Genomic DNA, 19,570 nt, shown 5'->3' on the forward strand with positions numbered 1-19,570 from the left:
TGTCCAACGACGGAGATTCGATGTCCAAAGACGGAGATTTGATGTCCAACGACGGAGATTTGATGTCCAACGACGGAGATTCGATGTCCAAAGACGGAGATTCGATGTCCAAAGACGGAGATTTGATGTCCAAAGACTCTGTATGGGCACCTTGCGCTGGGTACTAGCGGCGGAGACAGCGAAAGGGGTCTTTTGCGTGTGAGCGGGGGCCGATTTCGGGGGATCTGTGTCAGTGTGCTGTTCCACTGCTGCGCCAAAAATCCGGTGGGGCCAGAAGCCCAAGAAGTATGGGGGGTATGTTTGAGTGTTCCCGGTGCGGCGGGGGCAGCGGGGCCAGTGCGGGTTCTTGCCTAGGGCCTGTATGGCCGGTGCGCTTCCAGACGGGGCCTGGGAATATGGCGCCGGGCCTGGTGCGCGCGTTTCTTGGGCCCGGGCGCTGAGGCGCGACTGCGATGCTCGTTCTGGGTTTTTCGGGATTGGGTGATTTTTCGGGGTGATTTTGGTTCGGGGTGTTTTTTTCATTAGTTTTTGGTTCAGGGTGGTTTAGGTGGTTTTTTCGTTAGTTTTTGGTTCAGGGTGTTTTGGGTGGGTTGGGTGTTTTTGGGATTTGCTCAGGCTTGTTAAAAGCCGTGGCCCGCTTCTTGGAGCCAGGCCCAGGCTTATGCTGCCCAGCACATGGTCCTGATGGCTGGGGCCGGGCCTCGAGTGCAGGACCAGTGGCGGGGGTCTTGGAGGGTCAGAGTATTAGAGGCCGGCACCTGAGGATAATCAGGCAGATATCCATTCAGAACAATTCAAACTATTTCATACATCGGATGTATCTCAAGCGCTTCTGTTCAATGTTGGCCGTTAAAAAGCACTTTATAAAAAGTCTACATTTGACAGATCATACAATTCCCCCACCAATATTCCACCCTAGATTAGGCCTGCATGCCTGTGAGGGTAGTGATAGTAAAAATTGCATCATCACATAGACCAATTTTGTCCGACACAACACCTTGATATAGCGATTTCGAGCCAATGCTAATTTTTAAAGAATTTTATTGATGCGGTGGTAGACCCAGGCCGGGTCTGAAAATGGGAATTCTCACGGTTTTCGAAAAAGTTTTTGCTTTTTTTGCCGAACCGGGCTGGAGTCGCAATTCAAGTCTGGTGCATAACCCCATTCTAAAAGTGCATGGCCCTGGGAGTACTTCACCACCAATGAGAGAGTAACCCGCTCGACAACACGCTTTCCAGTAATCGACTTGTTGCTTCATTTTACCAAAGCAGTGAGCCGATGGGCAGAGCTCTCCGGTGACCCAAACACTGCCCTGATCTGTCTTTTCAAAACAGCGGCTCTCGTATATGCAACTCACACGGGCTAATCCCCAGCTTCACAATCCCTACTCAATCCACCGTAGGACTTGGCCCGATAATGCTTTTTGAAATAGGGTTTCTATTTTTGATCTAAGCGCCTACGATGCTGGTACGCCTTGCCCACTGTCCTGGGAAAAACGGCTTTACATTAAAAGACGATAGCCAAGTGCACCAATGGACTGCAAAATAGAGAAAAGATCAAGAGGTTTTGGACACACCAAGAGACAGAAATCTTCAAAAAGAAAACGAACTTTTCTGCCAGCTGGTTCTTTTTTCAACACGTCCCATTGGCCTGACATGAACCATCGTTGCAGATGTAGATGAAATTGGTGATCTCAAGAATAAAAAGCATACCAAAGATAATATATTTCTTTCACGTCAAATGTATTTTGTTCATCAACACACAGATGATAGCACCTTTTCGCGTGTTCAAAGCATACAAGTAAGTGCCAGGAAATTAGAGCCCAACATGTATTATATGTTATTCTTATTTAAATTGGGCGTCGAATCTAAAGTTGCCGCTGAAAGTTGAGATAGGCAGGTACCGGAATGCGCTGTGGAATTCAGGGGAAGACAAATTGGATAAGTTTTCAAGAGGTGATCTCCCAACCGTAAATGCGTTAAGCGTACTTGAAAGCAAAAAAGATTGCTGCACCGCAATTTCGCATATGGTCTCCCACTACACTACTCAGTGTGGCCCTATGCAGCTTAACTAACGTTGATCGGACGGGAAACAGTGCTTCCTGCATGGTATCCTGCATGGTATGGCCGCAACCGGAGTAAGAGCTGTGCAAGTATAATATATTTATATGAATGAAAAAGAATATATCGTAAAGCTGCCCAAAACGTCTGACGGTCAATTATAAATGCACTTGTTTCAAAATTAAGTAGTGTGTGTCTGCATAATAAAAGGATGCTTCTTACTTTCCACTAAAATGCAGCACACGGCAAGGAAACCCCCTTTCGCCTCTTATTCTTAATTTGGCACTAGAACCGTTTCTAGCTCAACTCAACCTGATTGAAGGTATCAAACTTTGCTACCAACGAGTCCAACTACAAACAATGAAGTACCATGCGTTCGCAGATGACGTCAACATATATCTCAATGATATAGACGACTACCAAAAAACCGAAAAGATAATCACAGCTTTCGAGCGAGTGAGCAATAGCAGGATAAGCTATGAAAAATCTAAACTTCTCGGATTCCATCGAGGCTACCCCAAATTTCAACAAGACTATCTCCGATTCCCCAAGTCTTATCTTTTCAAAGACCTGACGACATACTTGGGTACTCCAATAAAAGGGGTCAACTGGACAAAATTCACAGCCAGCCTCCCATTCATGACCCGACAGCTGGGATACCAGAGCCTCGACTTGATCAGCCGAGTATTGGGGACAAACATCTTTGTCAGTTCCAAAACGGTATACAAAGATTTGATTCAGTGTATGACCGCCAGAGAACTCGACAAAATGGATTTTAAAATTCAGACAATGTTCCCAGGAATCCACAAGTCTAAACTTTACGCGAGACCTCGCAACGGAGGCTACGGCCTTATCGAACTACTGACCCAACTTAAAGGGCATCGGGTAATGGTGTTGACGGACACCCTCCAAAACAACGATAGCTGGCACAATCAGTATCTTAGAATACGAATGCTTCACCACATGAACAAAATCGTATCGAACGACGAACAAGCCAGGCTAAGACATATAGCCACCTCCGAATGGTATAACTTCTTGCTTGACAAAACAGGTCAATTCTTCACAAACTTGGAGTGGACCTTCACGAAAAACGAAATCGCCTATTTCGAAGCGTGGAAAGAAGTGGTACCCAGGACAAGGACCATACTGATACCAGGAGAAAGCTTAAAGTACAATCAGGAGCAGATCAAACAAATGCTAGCAAAAACTCCATACCTCGACAAAGCAGAGAAAAAAGCCATTGGTAAGGAGACTTTCAAATCCTGAAGTCGCAAAAAGCAAGAAAAGCAACTCCCGATAATGCCACAACGCTTTGTTCGCTTATGTCCCGCGGTCCGCCAGACCAAAAGGTGGAAACGTTTTTGGAAAGCCTTGTATAAGGCAGAATGGATAAAGCGATACGATCTGTCGTCCATCCATTACTTCAATTACGGATCATATGTCCCGTGCAGAACCTTACCGAGCGACACAGCAGATTTTCAATGCCATCTTTGCACAGAACAAATCCACAACAACGGAGACGCCACCGACGCTTTCCTAAGCCATATCTACAACAACTGCGAAACATCCAAATACTGGTGGGAAGAGCTAAAATTTACCAAGCCCATGAGCTTGAACTCAATGTTGGCCCCAGCCGACAATTCATTAGAAAACTTAACAAAATTAAATTGGTTCGTCACCACGATCTTCAAGGTCTACACCAGAAGGCGTGGCGAGTCGCAGGAAGTGGGCTCCTTTAGTCCGCTACAACCATCTGAGTTGAAGTGACTACTAAAGGAGACCTATCCTAGGAGTCGATGACGTAAAATCCAATACATAAACAGATACGTGCCATGAGGACTGTCCAGGCCGTGACTAACGGAAGGGGACGAGCCGAGCTAAGACACTTGGTACGTAGCTGGGAGCTGTTTAAAGGTTTTATATATATATTTGCTATATAGTTTTGCCCCTTTAATCAGATGAATCTACCAAAAAAAAAAAAGTACCCATTGGGAGTGTTCTATGGTTCTCTAGTTTTGACCCTGTCTCCGAACAGCGGTCTCCTTTAATGCATGTTTCTTTATAGAAAGATAAGAAAATAAAGAAGAACAGACACAAATGCATGAAAAGCAAACCCTGATATTGATACATTGCTCCGTTTGATTATATCCCACGTTCGTCAGAACAAGCGGTGGAAACACTTTCGGAAAGCACTATATATAGCGCACTTGTTGAAAAGGTACAATCGTCCATTAAACACTTCGATTTCGGACCATATGTCCACGCCGGATCTTACCCCGAGAAATGTCAGATTTGCAGTGCCAGTTTTGGACACACCAAGTCTATACAACTGAGGCGCCACACTTTTCTTCGCCATCTCTACAAAAACTGTGAAGAATCCGAATATCGGTGGCAAGAGCTAAACTTTGCGCAACTCACGAATATAAATAAAGCGTTGGATCCGGTCGACAACTCGTTGATACTAATTAATCTGTTCAAGCTCTCTAAATTTTTGTGAATGGCAGTGTGAGGGATCAAAGTCGAGGCGTGGCTTTTTTGCTGTTCTTAAGCCTCACATCTCTGGCAAACCGGGATAGGTATGAATCCTCATGGATGATCTGAGGTATGCATAAAATTCTGTTTTTGGGCGGACAGTCAAACCTTGCTTTGTTATCTGTGTCGTGTCTTTTGTATCATCAGGTGCAAAAAGGGTGACTCACAGCTGAACTCAGAACTTGAAAAAAAAGGTGACACTTCTACAAAACACTCTCAGCTTTCTTGAGAAAAGCTCGAAATGATTTCTGGAGGAGAAAAATTAGCAGTAGCACTTCTTGAGTCGAGGTGTGGTTAATATCATCCACGAAAGGCTCTCTCACAACTGCAGAACCGGTTTCTGTCCCCATTTGATTGCGGCACTTTCTGAAGTTGCTACCGAAAGTCATCTGGGTTGACAACAGACAGCAGAGAAATGTTTAAAATTCTGTCCATCAATCTCCCACAACATTCAAGTCAAGTAATTTGTGACAACAGTTTTCTTCAGCTTGTGAATTTTGTCAGCCTCGACATGAGTGGATTCCGAGGTACATCAGCCGAGTACAGGGATGAGAGATTCAACAGAAAAAGCTTCAAAGTCGCCCTCGGGTAACCCGGAAGAGCTTAAAACTATTCGAAGGAAAAGTGGATGGACTGTCTGTACTTGTAATTGTAACACCAGAAGTGAAAGAAAGGGAAGAAGAAGCATTTAATTCAACAGAGATGTGAACAGAATTGATGTTTGCAGTCAATTCCCAGGAATTCAAAAATAAATAAAGAAAAGAATATGAGAACATGATGTTGGTTCAGATCAAATGCTATCATCTCAATTTCAGCTCCGAAAGTGACAGTTATTGGACTTTGTGTAGATTCGGTTAACACACATGAGAACCATGTTTTTTTTTTGCCCGCCGGCCTATGCTGAATGGCTGCGAAATTGTGCTCATAAGCGTTTGGATGTAGAGGTTGCTGATGCGGCATTTGTACTATAGGAATTATGGGCAGCTGCCAAATAATACTCCCCACTAAAAAAGGGCCCGAAATTCATTAGTTGACGAATAATTCCCTTTTTGTTTGGGATAATTAAAGAGATACTGAACAATACTATTGACTTTGGGCGCGTGATTCTCCACGCTGTTTTATAAATGAAAGCAATAACATATCTATTCATGATGATTTTGACCAGCCTTGCGAGCTGATTCAAATTCTAGGGGCGTCCCGGACGCAAAAATCGAGGGAAAACAACTATATGAAGATGAATGTGTTCCACGCGCTTCAGGCTCTTTCTTACACCTGAGATTTTCAAGAAAGGGCGATAATTCTACTGAAAGCAGCAGGATATAATAAGTGAAGGCATATGAATTGTGCTACACCAGAGGTATTTGAGTAATAAAATTGCCCAAGTATGCTTGCAAGAAAATGTACAAAATGAACAGCTTCAAGGCTCTTTTAGTGTCTCGGGTTTTTGGATTGATCCTCATAGTCTGGGAGATGTGTTACCTGGGTGTTAACTTCTCTGATGATAAGAAAAGATCTATTGAGTTCAGGTTAGATTTCGAAAGGCACGAGAAAGGACTCGGTATATACCTCAATCAATGAACCATTTTTGAAGCATGCTTTTTGAATGTGGTTTCTCCAAAATTGTAAACTCTACTTTCCTTCAACTTGATTCATTTCTCATTTGACTCACGTCAAACAAGATTTATGGACTTTCTTCCGACATAAAATCTTGGTCAATCAGTCATTGAAATAAGCAGATACTTTATGCTTATAACAATGCCCTTGTAGCAATCAGAAAGGGCCATGCCAAAAATACAGAACTTTCTGCGCGTTTTAAAAAGTGACTCAGCATGGTTTCCACAAAATACCCAACTACACCGGGTAAACTTTATGATAGGTGTTTTCCATGATTTGCTCTTGAATGTCTACCCAACATCATTCCAGCGGCGTTCAAGTACAACGACGGTATGCTATACTCCGAGATTTTGAATGCATCACAAAACCTAAATTGAAGATGAATACATCTATCCACGGTATCTCATAGATCGAAACTAAAATAAAAGACTAACAATTGAATACACGTAGAGTTGCCTTCCAGACATTAAAATATTGAGTTCCTTCTCCAAATAGATATATAGGCTACGCGCTGTGAGAAATCGAAAATATCGGAGCATCTTTTGACAACTCTACGAGCCACCAAACCTGTCTCATTTTTCTTAAAGGAATCACCCCACCACTGCCAAGCTAAACCTTTTGTCATAGCCAAAACACGTGGAATACATTGTGCAGGCACGTCACGGTAGCGCCACTGAATTTCGACGAGCTGCGCGAAATTACGCAACCGATCACCCCAGTGCCTGCACTTGAAAAGGTGAAAGCAATCAATCTATAGAACTTCGCTTGTTTAGGTGACTGTGGCAGACTCGCAAAAGCGAGCAAACTTGCCGGATGCTTCTAGAGGTTTCCCCCGCGTCATAAGTCATAAGTGATGAATCTCATTTTTTTGGATATATAAGAGCATAGCGCTTCCTTTGTCTCAGAACCCAAAATTCAGAAATTAGATAACCACCAAGCGGAACAATCACACTATTCTTTCCTTCAACTAAAATTATTACATTAAATTCAAAATCACTTTGAGAACACATCATCCAACATGACGCTTCAGACAATCGCAAAGCAATTGACCAGAACCACCAAGTACAAGCTCAACAATGGGCAGTATATTCCTGTGGCCGGGTTTGGGGTGTATTTATTACTGCCCGCGGAAACCTTCGAATTGGTTTACGAGGCCTTGCTGCAAGGATACCGTCATATCGACAGTGCTGTCATTTACGGTAATCAAAAAGAGGCGGCACAGGCAATTGCGCAGTTTATCAAAGACCACGAAGATGTATCCAGAGAAGATATCTGGTTCACCACCAAAATCTGGAACTCTGATCAGGGCTACGACGGAACGAAGAACGCCGTGGCGCAGATCGCGGCCGAGGTCAAGGAACATATTGACTATGTAGACTTGGTTTTGGTGCACTCGCCCTTGACCAGCAAGGAAAAACGCGTTGGTACATGGAAGGCGTTGTCTGAACTCAATCACAATCCAAACAACGGCGTGCTTCAGATCCGGTCGATTGGCGTTTCGAACTATGGCGTAGAGCACATCGAGGAAATCCTAGCTCAGGAAGGACCTGTGGTGGTGCCTGCAGTCAACCAATTGGAATTACACCCTTGGTTGCCCAGAGTGGCGTTGCGGGAGTACTTGACGCTGAAGGGAATTGTCATTGAGGCGTACTCACCTTTAACCCAGGGCCAGAATCTCAGCGACCCTGAGTTGTTGCATTTGGAGCATAAGTACAAGATTCCCAAGGCCGAGATTCTCTTGAAATGGTCTTATCTCCAGGGGTTTGTTGTGTTGGCCAAGACCTCCAAGAAGGAGAGAATCAAGCAGAATTTCGAGGTCTTGCCGGAGGGCCGTGGGTCCAGCGATGCTTTGGACGAGGGTTCCAACTTGGGGAAAATCGACTTGGATCCAAACATCTTGGACGTTTTGGACAAGCCAGACTCGAAAAAGGTTTTCACGTGGCATAACTCTGATCCTACGGAATTTAAGGACTCTCCATAGATGTTACCAAGTGCTGATATTCCAGCAGTTGCGGTTAATGCCAGAGTTATAGATAATGATACAGTTTTTCAAGAGTCATTTGTAGTTTGCCGAGAGTGAGCCACCGGCGGCATGAAATCTGCCGTCTCTCTGGATGCTTTCGAGTATGGCAGTCCAAACACGTACTTATGGATATGGTGATGTGCGTCTCTGGTTTTTGATCAATTGATCATCAGACGAGTGCGCCTCAGTTGCAAAATTGTCGCCTTTATCTTACTTACAGAACAAAGCCTTGACCAAGTTGATTTTTTTCAGAAATGCGAACAAGTCTGAGGTTTAGAGATCCACCAGGCAAATGCCGGGAATGAGGGGACAATTAAAATGTCCGTTCAGCTTATGTGGGTAAAAGATGGAAGTGGGGGTTGCAATTAATTACACATCGACCAAGTGCTCACGGGAGTTAACTTTAGAGTTTCAGAGTAGAAGAGTGGGATGGGATTTTGCTCTCAAAGCCCGTACTCTCAAACAAATGTTAGATATCGACAGCCCAAAACCAATTTCGGGGCCATTCCGTCTATTTTTGTAACGCCTGGAAAGGCCAACAAGAAGAAGTTGCAGGGCACGAGATTAGGTGTCTTCGAAGTCAGCTGAACAAAACAAATTATCGAGTAATATTTCATTGAGATATTGATGGCAGGATCTCGGCATTACCAACAAGACAAGTCTCGTAGTTTATGAGACCATGTGATAGATCATTGGAGATTATGAAGGGGTGTGATTATTGGATGAAAGGGTGAGCAGCAGTAAGGTTAGCGCAACCAAATCGATTATCCTTGGACGTTTTGAAGATTATTAGAATCAATTTCAGACTTCTAGCTAGAGCTAGTATCGATGAAGTTGTATAAGTACATGTTGTTTTCCATCAACTAGGTTCATGTTTTTCGGACTTTTCTGATGTTTTTTTCGAAATAAGCAATTGGTTGTTGCAATGTTATTTGTCTGAGATGTCCGTTGAAGATATTCTTTCATTTTTCCCACTATTATTCTAAACCAACAGACGCATCGATCACTATATGCTCCCAAACTCTGGCGAAAGAATGCATGGAGGTATCAAACAAGTAAACCAGAACGCATAGTATCAACACATTATGCTCATGTCCTCTAAACTCACTCGAACCACCCTGCACATTCGGGGGATTGTTCGAAATAAAACTCGGATAGATAAATAGGGGGCCTAGGTAGTTAGATCGTCGGGTGGTGTCTGGACGGCCGCCTTGCTCAGTGTAACTGGACCAGTGGTTGTTTTTTTGGGAACGGTGAGTATCAGTCATGATATCAAAAAAGAAAGGGGTATTTGCAACCGAAAGCCAGAACAGGGCAAGCAGCTACGATATTTTCTTCGTTCGCTATCCTTTTGTATTCAGAATGCCTATCAGCAAGAGGATCCATGGACGACTTTGGTAGTCATTCTTGAAGGATGAACGAGTAAAGTACTTTATAATTGAATTCGAGATCCAGGGCCATTTGTGTAAGCTAAAGCCCAATTGACGCTGCTTTATAAATTAACACAGGTGACGATGTTGTTTCCAAGAGCTTCATGAAAGAATCGTAGATGTATGATAGGCCTTGATTTAAACCAAAAAAACAAATGGCTCATTTCATCTGCATCGGAGAGCCCATGTTCATTTTCATGCTCCAGCGAGCAACTATAGAAGCTCATGCATGGAATTCAATCAGTCAGAAGAAAAGCATTTCAGAAATCTTTAACAAATATCACTCTCCAGCCGATTATGTCGATAAACCCAGAAGTAGAGCTGGAGGTGCATGAAGCCTTTCGAGCATTTCCGCAAACTAGCGTCAAATAGATAACTGGTGATATGGTCTTGGACTCAATAAAGATAGCCCTTGCTGAAAGATGTCTCTAACCTTCTTGATCCAGCTGTTTGCTCGTAAGTTGATACCGCCATGAACACGGACGGTCGACAATGCAAAAAGAATGTTTCCTTGATTTGTGTAAAGATAAGTAAATGAGTTGAGATTCTTTGGTGGGACACGGCCGTCTCCACCGTGATTATAACTATCATACTCTAGTATGGTGTTCACTGTAAGCTTAGTAGACATTTCGAATGATGTGATGGAGGATACCACCTGTTTGGTATGGATCAGCACATTCACCTCTTTTATGAACGGCCACCAAAAGGAGTACCCAAAAGAGAGCTCGTTAGTCACAAAACTTCTATTGATCCAATTCATGAATAGCCTCGTGTCGAAAACCCGAAACCATGTCAAGAACCGTACCGTAAATAAATCCCAGCCAGCCGCAGCGGCGGTCCGGAGACTGGCCTTTGCAGGGATATTGGTTTATTTTTCGCTCGAAAAAAAAATTGATTTTCACGCGGAAATAGATATGTGAAATGTAGACAATCAAATATGGTCCAATACAAGCAATATGCCAAACACAAAACTCAAAGGAGGTGATTCTATCCGAATACCTTATGAATGCTAAATCTGTTTCAAGATATATATATATATATATATATATTGTAGGGTGTTTACTTAGTGCTCTACTTAATATTCCCGGCGGAGTTGGGATCCCTGCCCGCAGCCAGCTTATACTCCAGTCTTACCCGCAGGATCACTGAGATAACATCTATGAAGGTATTCGCCAAAAACATAGGCAATAGTCATACAGAAACCCATAAAAGGCACACCCTGTCAGCATAAAAAAATCAAACAGAAGGAAGCGCCACGATCAATGCCACTCTGCCCGCCCATAACAAACGGCCTACTTAGTCATGGGAGTACGTTTCTTGCACATCGACCGACTCGGCCGGTGTGCGCACGACCCGCCATACAAACCAACGCTCAACTTCACCTCAACCTCACTACTACAACCTCACCTCGTCCCCACCGTTCCGCCCACGCCATGTCCAAACCACCGAAACCCGTGAGGCAGGACTACATCGCCAAGGTGCGCTACATCAACCACTTGCCGCCGCCGCCCTTGAACCCCAAGTTCCTCCGGTACAACAGCACACAGCCGCTCAGTGCGCAGGCCGAAAACGAGGCGCTTTTGTCGTCGCTTTTCCGCAAAGACAACTTCAACGCGTACATCGCGCAGGTGGACGAGGAGTACGGCATGGGCTTGAACCCGCTCCTGGCGCCCGGGTTCTTGGACGCCCCGGCCGCGGCCGCGCTTGCCGCCCACACCCCGGCGTTGCACCCCAAAGACCGGGCGTTTTTGCGCGACGCCGGCGTGGGCAAGATCAACAAGTCCGAGCCCGGCGTGTCGTTCTTGCGGCGCACGGAATACATTGCTGAGCGGCAGTCCGCGGCGCGGCCCGACGAGAAGGGCCCCGCGAACACGGCGGCCGACGACGCCGGCGATCGCGTGGACCCGGACTCGCAGCTCCGGGCCGTGGAGCAGAGTTTCGAGGAGTCGCAGAAGTCGCTCGCGGCGTACGGCGCGTTGCGCCACCCGCGCAAAACCAAGTTGCGCGCGGTGCTGGTGTTCCCGCTTTTGCCCGACACGGCGTCCATGGACACGACGTTTTTGGCGGTCAAGTTCGCGGGCTCCGCGTCCATGGCCCGCGAGCGGCAGGCGCAGTGCAGCCGCGAGAAGGCCCGCTTCGACGAGGCCTTGCACGCGGACGCGTTGGCGTGCGCCATCTACAAGCCCATCACGTCCGAGGACGGCGAGTGGGTCAGCTTCTACCAGATGAAGGACCGGCAGGCCGTGCGCCGCTTGCGCCTGCGCTTGGAGTCCACGGAGAAGGAGCAGCCGGCCAACTTGCTCGACGGCGAGGACGCGCGCGAGGCCGCGTTCCGCTTCCGCCACCACAAGAACTACGACATGCTGTACCACCCGTTCTCCAAGCCGTACGAGGAGTTGGCGTTGCGCTTTGTGTCGGACGCGCCCGCGGGCGGCGAGCCCGCGCCTCGCAAGCGCCGCGCCGCGTACTACTGCCCGATCTCCGGCCGCGTGGAGTTGAAGAAGCACCGCGCCTCGGCCAACACGGAGATCAACCGCTTCTTGGCCGACAGCACCATGGACGCGATCGACTTCCGCTTGCGCGAGCCCAACACCAACGAGTTGCGCAAGATGGACAACGCGCGCTCCGAGTACGACCCCATGGAGTACGAGGGCGACGACGACGACGACGACGACGACGAGCCGGAAGCCAAGGAGGCCGAGGCGCCGGGCGGTGCTGAGGGGGCGGAGTAGGTTTGGCTGGTGTGGCGTGCTTGGATGCGCCTTGGCAGATCGGATGAGCTTTGGCAATGGCGACGAGCTGTCTATGGAAAGATTTGTTTAATAAGCGCTGGTAATTATGATGAACTTTGGTGTTGGTAACCATGATGGGGTTTGATGACTATAATGGGCGTTGGCAGATCTGATGAGCTTTGGCAAATCTGATGAGCTTTGGCAGGTCTGATGAGCTTTGACTGATGTGATGAGCTTGGGCAATAGTGACTAGCGGTCTCTGGCTAGATCTATATAGTAAGCTTTGGTAATCATGATGAACTTGGTATTGGTAATTATAATGTTTTTTTAATTATAGCGAGCTTTGATGGCTATGATGAGGTTTGGTAATAACTATGAGTTTTGGTGACTGAACCTTGGCAATCATGATGACGTTTGGTAAACACAATGAGGTTGGGTAATCATGATGAGGTTTGGTGATTATGATTAGCATAAGGACCTATGATGAGGTTTGGTTATGGTGAAAGTTGGAAATAATGATGTTGGTGATTGTGCTAAGCTTTGATGACTATAATCAGCTTTGGTAAAGACTTTCCAGGGCACACGTTCTATAACAAGCTCGAATCTGTATTAAGCTTTGGGAGCAATGTCAAGCTTTCTGCCAAGCTTGAATCCTGCTGCCGCACGTTGATATAGACCTATTTATTTGGGATTGGGGTTTGGAACGAGGCGGAAGACTGCACTTGGAAATGGAAAAAACAATAAGCGGCGCCTGATGAAGACAGCTGGTTTCAATGCGATGCTTGAGAGCCGGGTAGTTATTTAATGCCATGATGTGGGCTTCACATATTATTGTCAGCTAGCCGAACTCAAGGCCTTGCTGGAAGGGGACTTTGGGAAACAGCCTAATGCACCGCCTTTATGGTGAGCTATCAACCAAACAGCTATTCCAGGTAGCATTTACAAGCCGAGTATAGCCATGTGTAAAATTCGTGGCGGATGTATGACGCATCATTGTATGATACAATCATCTTAAGTTGCTTTAATAAAATGAAACCAAGTAATACTTTTAGTGCCATACTTCCGGGCTGCTTGTAGAGGATCATATGATTCATGACAAAGTCCGACAAAATGGGAGATTCTAAAGAATCCATTCATCTACTGAATCATTTTGGGTGCTTTCAACATATGTTGGAGTTTCATGTTGTACCCGGGGTGCCGATTCACTATTCGAGGTGTGCTGGGGTCAGACTGTCTACTGATGGTTTCTTGCATCAAAAATCAAACATAGCGAGAAAAAAATCATTTGTTCAAGAACCACTTGACCCTGTCGAAGGAGGAGTCGGACGGTGGATATAATATGCTGAGCTGCATATGAGAGAAATTTACGAGATTAATTTGATCCTCCACCTTTCCATCAAAGAAATCTGCAGTGCGTGCTAATTAAAAACATGAGGACACCGTCAGTGCGCTATAGTCAAGCCTTTGACGAACCATAGACTTTCATATATGCTATATGAGGATGTACTGCTCAGATTCTGCTATTTGTTTGTGCCTTTAATTTTGACAGAACATGTTTTTGACGTCTCTCGTCATTGTAGGGTTTACACAACAGAAGGATACCACGGCTCTCACCACAAAAATACATAGTATCCTTCTTTCCTCTCAATGGTAAATATATCATTGCTCTCTTTAAATCCTTGAACCACATAAGGAATTGATCTTTTTTAACTCTTGTACTTGAAAGCATACAATCACTTTCAGGTGAATAATTCTCGAGACTACCCTGCCCCTTCCAGTATTTTTCACCACGTACTTGACAGGCCAGGCAAATGGTCTCTAGCTTCATAAGAATCTTCCTTCTGAAAATTGGCATTTCGGTTTTCTGCCTGGGTTTCCGAAGTTTCAAAACATACACGCCTCTTGTGAAGCACAATTCAGGCTCGAAAACAAGTCGCCGAGACACTTGAGTCATGAGCAAATCAGACGATCAAAACTCGTATACTCCAAGGTTTGGCTTTCAAGGAGTCCTTTATAAGTCTCTACAATATACGGTACAGTGAACTCAGAATCATAGAGAACGAGCTACGATTGCACTGCAGGAGTCTCGGCGAGAGACCCCTTGCCTGAGAGAGAAAATATCTTTGATTGAGAAGCTTGGCGTATGGGGTTTCATGTGCGTGCTTGACGTGGCTTTTGGGTGGTTCTTTTTCTGCCTCGGCTCATTCCTTTCGACCCATGTGCCAGGCTCATGTGATCACACATGTGTCCTTCTTCTTGGACCTGGCTTCCTTGGACAGGCCTTTCGAGCTTTTCTTCAGCAACATCTTCTTGTCTTCAAGCTGCGGCAAACTGGGGTCTGGGCCCTCGCCTGCACCAGAGAACGGAGTCTTCTCGGCCCGTTTCTTGTAGCTCAGCTGCAATTTCTGCGCGTACGCGATATCCTCCTTTTCCTGCAACTGCTTGGCGAACACAAGACTCTCATCCACCCCGGCCGCTTCGCCAGGGTCTGCGCCGTCCATGAGAGGCGTGAAGTCCCCTGCAAAATAGAGGTCGTCGCCGCCCGAGACCGAGTTGATGGACTGCCACACGTAGTTTGCATGCTTCAAGAACGCGTCGTCCGTGATGAGGAGGTAGAGGTCCTGGTTGTGCGCCTTGTACAACGTCAGGAAGTGGTTGTTGCGGAAGAAAATCGCAAGCGAGTCGGGCTGCATCTTCTCGTCGATGCGCCGGAGCCCGTGGGCCGTCAATTGCGAGGCGTTGTCCTGGACCCAGGCCTCGATGTGCGTTTTCTGCACCGTGTTTTCTGCACTGGTGAGCAAGTATTCCTGGAGGGCCTCGAACGTCTGGTGGCGGGCAAACACCGCATCCAAATCGGCATCGCCGGAGGGCTCCCGGCACCAGCCGTGCACGAAATTGAGCCCAAACACACGGAAGATCTGCGACGCCATTTCCTCGGGGTCAAACCCGCCGGTGGTGAGGTTTGGATTCACGTCGAGGCCGGTGTGGAGAAGCGGGAGCGACTCCAAGAGCCCGTTCAAAACCGCCGAGTCCGTGTCCGGGATATCGAGCAAAAGGTCGCCCAAAGACGAGAGGATCTGCGGCACTTCGACCGTGCCGCCTATGTTCAGATTGAGGAGGCTGCGCAACTGCGCCACGTTCAAACGGCGAGCCCCGGGCACACTTTGCTGCTCTTTTTGTGCCGAGGATGCGGCGGTGGCTGGCGGTGCCTGAGGCTCCAGATCCCGGGAAGGCCCGGCCGGTTCCTGCAAATCCACGGTGCGTTTTTCGATGTCGTTGGTGAGAATAAGCGTGTTCACGAGAGCGATCAAGGGACAAGGTCCGTTGGTGTCCTGGAGAAGAATCGGCAGGACCTGCTCGTAGGGCGACCATCGGATTTCCTTAACGTGGAGGAGCAATTCTGGCATTTCTGGGAAGTGGAGGTGGGGTGGTGGGTTGGCGAAGCGAGGCGTAATCAGTGCTTAGCGAATTGGTTGGATTTGGCCTGGCAGTTGGAATGGGCGAGTTGGTAGATCCGTGGTTCTGTGGTTCTGTGGTTCTGTATCTCTGGGATAAAAGGTGTAGTTCAGGAAAACTGGGTCTTCTCAAGAAGCTGTGGCTTTAAGTATGGGAAGCTGTGGTTTTTTAGTATGGGAAGCTGTGGTTTCTCAGCATGAAAATCTGTATTTCCAACTATGAGAAGCTGTGGTTTTTTAGTATGGGAAGCTGTAATCTAAGTATGGGAAGCTGTAATTCTAAGTATAAGCTGTGGTTTTTTAGGCTGTGGTTTTCGAGTATGGGGAACTGTGGTTTTCGAGTATGGGAAGCTGTAGCTTTTTGAGTATGGAGCTGTAATTCTAAGTATGCGAAGCTGTAGCTTTTTTAGTATGAGAAGCTGTGGTTTCTCAGCATGAGAATCTGTATTTCCAACTATGAGAGGCTGTGGTTTTCAAGTATGTTTCTGGGGTTGCGCGGCCGACCGCTTATCTTTTCTAGTCTTGATGTGGAGAAACCCGGGGCTGTGGGTGAGCCTTGCCAGACCCGTCTGCATGACCTATATTGGTTTGGCGATTCCCCGGGGCTGTGGGTGCCTTGCCAGCTTCTCAAATATGACACTGTCTTCCAAAATCGAAAAACCAGCCAGAATCAGAAATTTGCCTGAAGGTGATATCACATACTTATTGCATATTTATGGTCGGTGCGCTAGTGCGAGGCGCATGCCATGGCCTCGGACCTGAGGTGCCTCAACTTGTATTTTTTTTTAAAAAAACAGTCGTATTTCAAAAAAGTATGGCTGGACCAAGCAGCCCATTTATAATCGTTCGGCCTGGTGCCGATTTAGGCTTGTCAGCATTTGCATTATTGTCAGCCATTGCAAATACCCAGAGGCAGGATTGGAGTAATATTCCCAGCATAGGACTTTAGGTCGGGCAAACTGAGCGGCACGCCTCACATGAATCTTGCAGAAAAGAGTTGTGCTTTTTTCTGGCGGTAATTCTGTCTGCCGTGCTCTATGTATGCTAACTATACATGCCCGCCCCCATATTGACAGCGTAATTCTGTATGATTCTGTCCATGTTGAAAAAGTAGACGCATGATCATTTTGCTTAATTCGAAAATTTACCACGCTTCAGGGGCTATCAGCCAGGGCTTGGCAAGACAGACCAAGACTGCTCATATGACTATCGGCACGTATTCCAACCGCTACAAAGAAAGGCCTATCTGGATCATTTGGCCTCTCTGAAGGAGTGTACAGTATGATATGATAAGAGTTATGTTAAACCTCATAGGGGTCTCGAGTACGTTGAAGATTCTACGTTCTCTCCTATCGGGCTTTTAATACTCCCTGATTCAGCTGAGTTGTCAAAATTTAGTACACTTGCTCCTGAGAAGAAAGGGTGATTGAAATAGGCGGAGATCCTAGTGGCTTTCCAGAAATCCTGCTTGCAACATTGTCAATGCCCATTTTCGGGAATTGATATGCCTGGTGGGCCCAGACTAACTCTGCGGTCCATAGCATCCATATTTGTGCAATAAGCACCTCCCATAGTATTGTATGGTCCAGCATGGCATTGTGCTGTCTACGCAATGAGTATGTCACCGGCAGCAACGTATCTCACAATGTTTGCTGTCTGTGCGCTTCTGCTCTAAGATCGCATCTTAATAGTAGAACAAAGTTTCTAAACAATAGTGACTATCAAAAGACTAGTAATAGGCCAGCCCGATCTCCAGCTGGCCTAGTCGTTACATCTATCGCTTCCATCGTACAATCGCCAGCCACCACGGCTGCAACAAAAGATTGCGCAGCTGGCTGAGCGTCTAAAACCCACACAACAAAATCTTCAAACGTCTATGGGGTCATCGTATAAGAACTGCACCACAGCCAAGCTTGTCTGCCACCCAAACAGGCAGTTCACAAAATGACACGGAGCACAAGGGTCACCAACACGGCCACCACCAAGAACACAGCTCCTCTGCATTTGACCACTTCTTGTTGGATGAATCTGGCGCCATCCACGTCGAAAGTGCCTCTCTTTTCAATGTTCTCGTTAATCTTCGTCATACTGCGTTTGGCACCACGTGGGATCGAGCCTTCCGGTGGGTACATGATGTCACAGAACTGCTGGATCTCGCCGAGCTTGATGCCAATCTTCAAGTAGTTGGGGTCTCTGACGTCGGACTTCTTGTTGATCACCTGCAAGTAATGTCTGAAGATCTCCACCACGCCGGGCAACGTTCTACAGCCGAGAATGAGCTTGCACGTGGTGCCCTTTCTGATCTTCACGTTCTTGTGCAACACGTTTTCGTTGTTGTAGATCTCAGCCATGGTGGCAATGGCCATCACCTGTGGAATGGCACAGAAGTTGAAGCTGGTGGCCTCCTTGATAAGCGACAAGTACGTCAACACATCGATGGCATGGCCTAAAGCATTGAGCACCAAGTCATTGATACACGCAACGCCGGCCGCATGCTCACTAGCTTTGTTGTGGAAATTGGGCAAGGCATCGGTGTACTTCAGCCAGATCTCACGTGGGTAGAACGACCGGCCGTCCTCCAAGTCCTCATAGTAGTCGCGGATGATGTTGACCTTCTGCAAGAAAAGCCCCATGGAGTTGGACAAGCGGTAGTTGTCGGCCAAAACATCGGAGTCCGCAAATTTCGCCAACACCATCAAGTCAGTCAAGCCCTCGCCCACGAGCCCGGCCACATAGTGGCAGTACAAGTCGTAGTCCGCCACACTGCTGACACCGTTGGTGTTGAAGTTGTCGTCCAAAATGTAGTCGGCCATGCCGTTGCCCATTTTCATGGTGATGCGCTTGACAATGTCCTGGTAGGCGGGCTTCAACTTGTGGAACTCGGCCAAAATGTTGTCAAAGCCAGTGAGAACCACACGGTCTTTTTCGGTGGGGGCGTTGCCGTCAAAAGTCCAATCCTTGGTGCTCAACTTCTCGTGGAAGCTTCTCAAAAGGGGCACCTTGATTTTCGGGTCGATGGTCATGTCGTCTTCCACAGTGTCCAAGGCCCGCAACACCAAGTAGAAGATCATGATGGCGTCTCTCAATTCGGGATGCAACTCCTTGATCACCGCGGCAAAGGAACGCGAGGTAATGTCCAAATATTTGTAGCATGTCACGAGAGTGGGGGGCGCCTGGCTGAGATCAAGCGGAAACATCGATTTCTTGAACCCAAAAAACTGTACCGCCGCAAGGAGCTCGGTCGGGTGGGCCAAAAGCTGGAGCAACTTTCCCATTTTTGTGGCGCAATGGGTGGGTTTGATTTGTGTTTATAGACGCCGTGGGACGGAGAAACAGAGGGCTCTTGTGGCTCGGAAAACGATGTTTTTTTTTCAAGGGGCCAATGGCAAGGTCACGTGGTCGGATGCAGCAGGAATAGCAGTGGCCAGGGAAGGGGGTTCACTGTTATTTTTCGGGTTGAGCTTCGATGAAGAAATGTCCTCGTTCTACTATGCGATTCTCGTATAGAAAAGCGGAAGCGAAGACACGCGTGGACACGACGGCAGGGACTGCATGCGCCGCTCTTTCACCTATTGTTGTCATGGCGTTTGTATAAATGAATATTTTGATTTTCTGGATTCTTCGACGCCGGAAAAAGTCTTCCGGGATTTCTGGGTGGGTCTGCACCGATCTGTGCCGGGGGAGTCGGCGGAACATGGCTGTTCACCAAAACGGTAGTTATAA

At 47.0% G+C, this 19,570-nt stretch overlaps 5 protein-coding genes across 5 annotated transcripts; 3 read left to right on the forward strand and 2 right to left on the reverse strand.

The window, feature by feature from the left end:
• Window positions 1-1,992: 1,992 nt before the first annotated feature.
• On the forward strand, window positions 1,993-2,142 carry METBIDRAFT_40911 (uncharacterized protein; the record flags this gene model as incomplete). The annotated part of the gene is made up of 1 exon (XM_018857328.1): window positions 1,993-2,142. A coding segment is annotated over one exon (150 nt), but the record flags the coding sequence as incomplete, so codon positions are not given.
• A 5,083-nt stretch (window positions 2,143-7,225) lies between these two features.
• METBIDRAFT_11679 (uncharacterized protein) lies at window positions 7,226-8,188 on the forward strand (the record flags this gene model as incomplete). Its single annotated transcript, XM_018854059.1, has 1 exon — window positions 7,226-8,188. The coding sequence occupies one exon, from the start codon at window positions 7,226-7,228 to the stop codon at window positions 8,186-8,188; it is 963 nt and encodes a 320-aa protein (XP_018711621.1).
• A 2,879-nt stretch (window positions 8,189-11,067) lies between these two features.
• Window positions 11,068-12,690, forward strand: METBIDRAFT_31719 (uncharacterized protein). The gene has a single exon (XM_018855900.1). It carries the CDS (start codon window positions 11,094-11,096, stop codon window positions 12,390-12,392), a length of 1,299 nt encoding a protein of 432 aa, XP_018711622.1. The 5' UTR covers window positions 11,068-11,093; the 3' UTR covers window positions 12,393-12,690.
• A 1,930-nt stretch (window positions 12,691-14,620) lies between these two features.
• Window positions 14,621-16,973, reverse strand: METBIDRAFT_78175 (uncharacterized protein; the record flags this gene model as incomplete). Its single annotated transcript, XM_018858837.1, has 2 exons — window positions 14,621-15,772; window positions 16,902-16,973. 2 exons carry the CDS (start codon window positions 16,971-16,973, stop codon window positions 14,621-14,623), a joined length of 1,224 nt encoding a protein of 407 aa, XP_018711623.1.
• Window positions 16,974-17,498: 525 nt separating this feature from the next.
• Window positions 17,499-19,275, reverse strand: ERG9 (bifunctional farnesyl-diphosphate farnesyltransferase/squalene synthase). The gene has a single exon (XM_018855901.1). It carries the CDS (start codon window positions 19,120-19,122, stop codon window positions 17,785-17,787), a length of 1,338 nt encoding a protein of 445 aa, XP_018711624.1. The 5' UTR covers window positions 19,123-19,275; the 3' UTR covers window positions 17,499-17,784.
• Between the last annotated feature and the right edge of the window lie 295 nt (window positions 19,276-19,570).

This window comes from Metschnikowia bicuspidata (genome assembly GCF_001664035.1).
Source record: "Metschnikowia bicuspidata var. bicuspidata NRRL YB-4993 chromosome Unknown METBIscaffold_3, whole genome shotgun sequence".
In the NCBI taxonomy this organism is placed as follows: domain Eukaryota; kingdom Fungi; phylum Ascomycota; class Pichiomycetes; order Serinales; family Metschnikowiaceae; genus Metschnikowia; species Metschnikowia bicuspidata.

Coding starts and splice junctions, on each gene's coding strand:
- METBIDRAFT_31719 (XM_018855900.1), top strand. CDS start 11,094: ATGTCCAAACCACCGAAACCCGTGAGGCAGGACTACATCGCCAAGGTG.
- ERG9 (XM_018855901.1), bottom strand. CDS start 19,122: ATGGGAAAGTTGCTCCAGCTTTTGGCCCACCCGACCGAGCTCCTTGCG.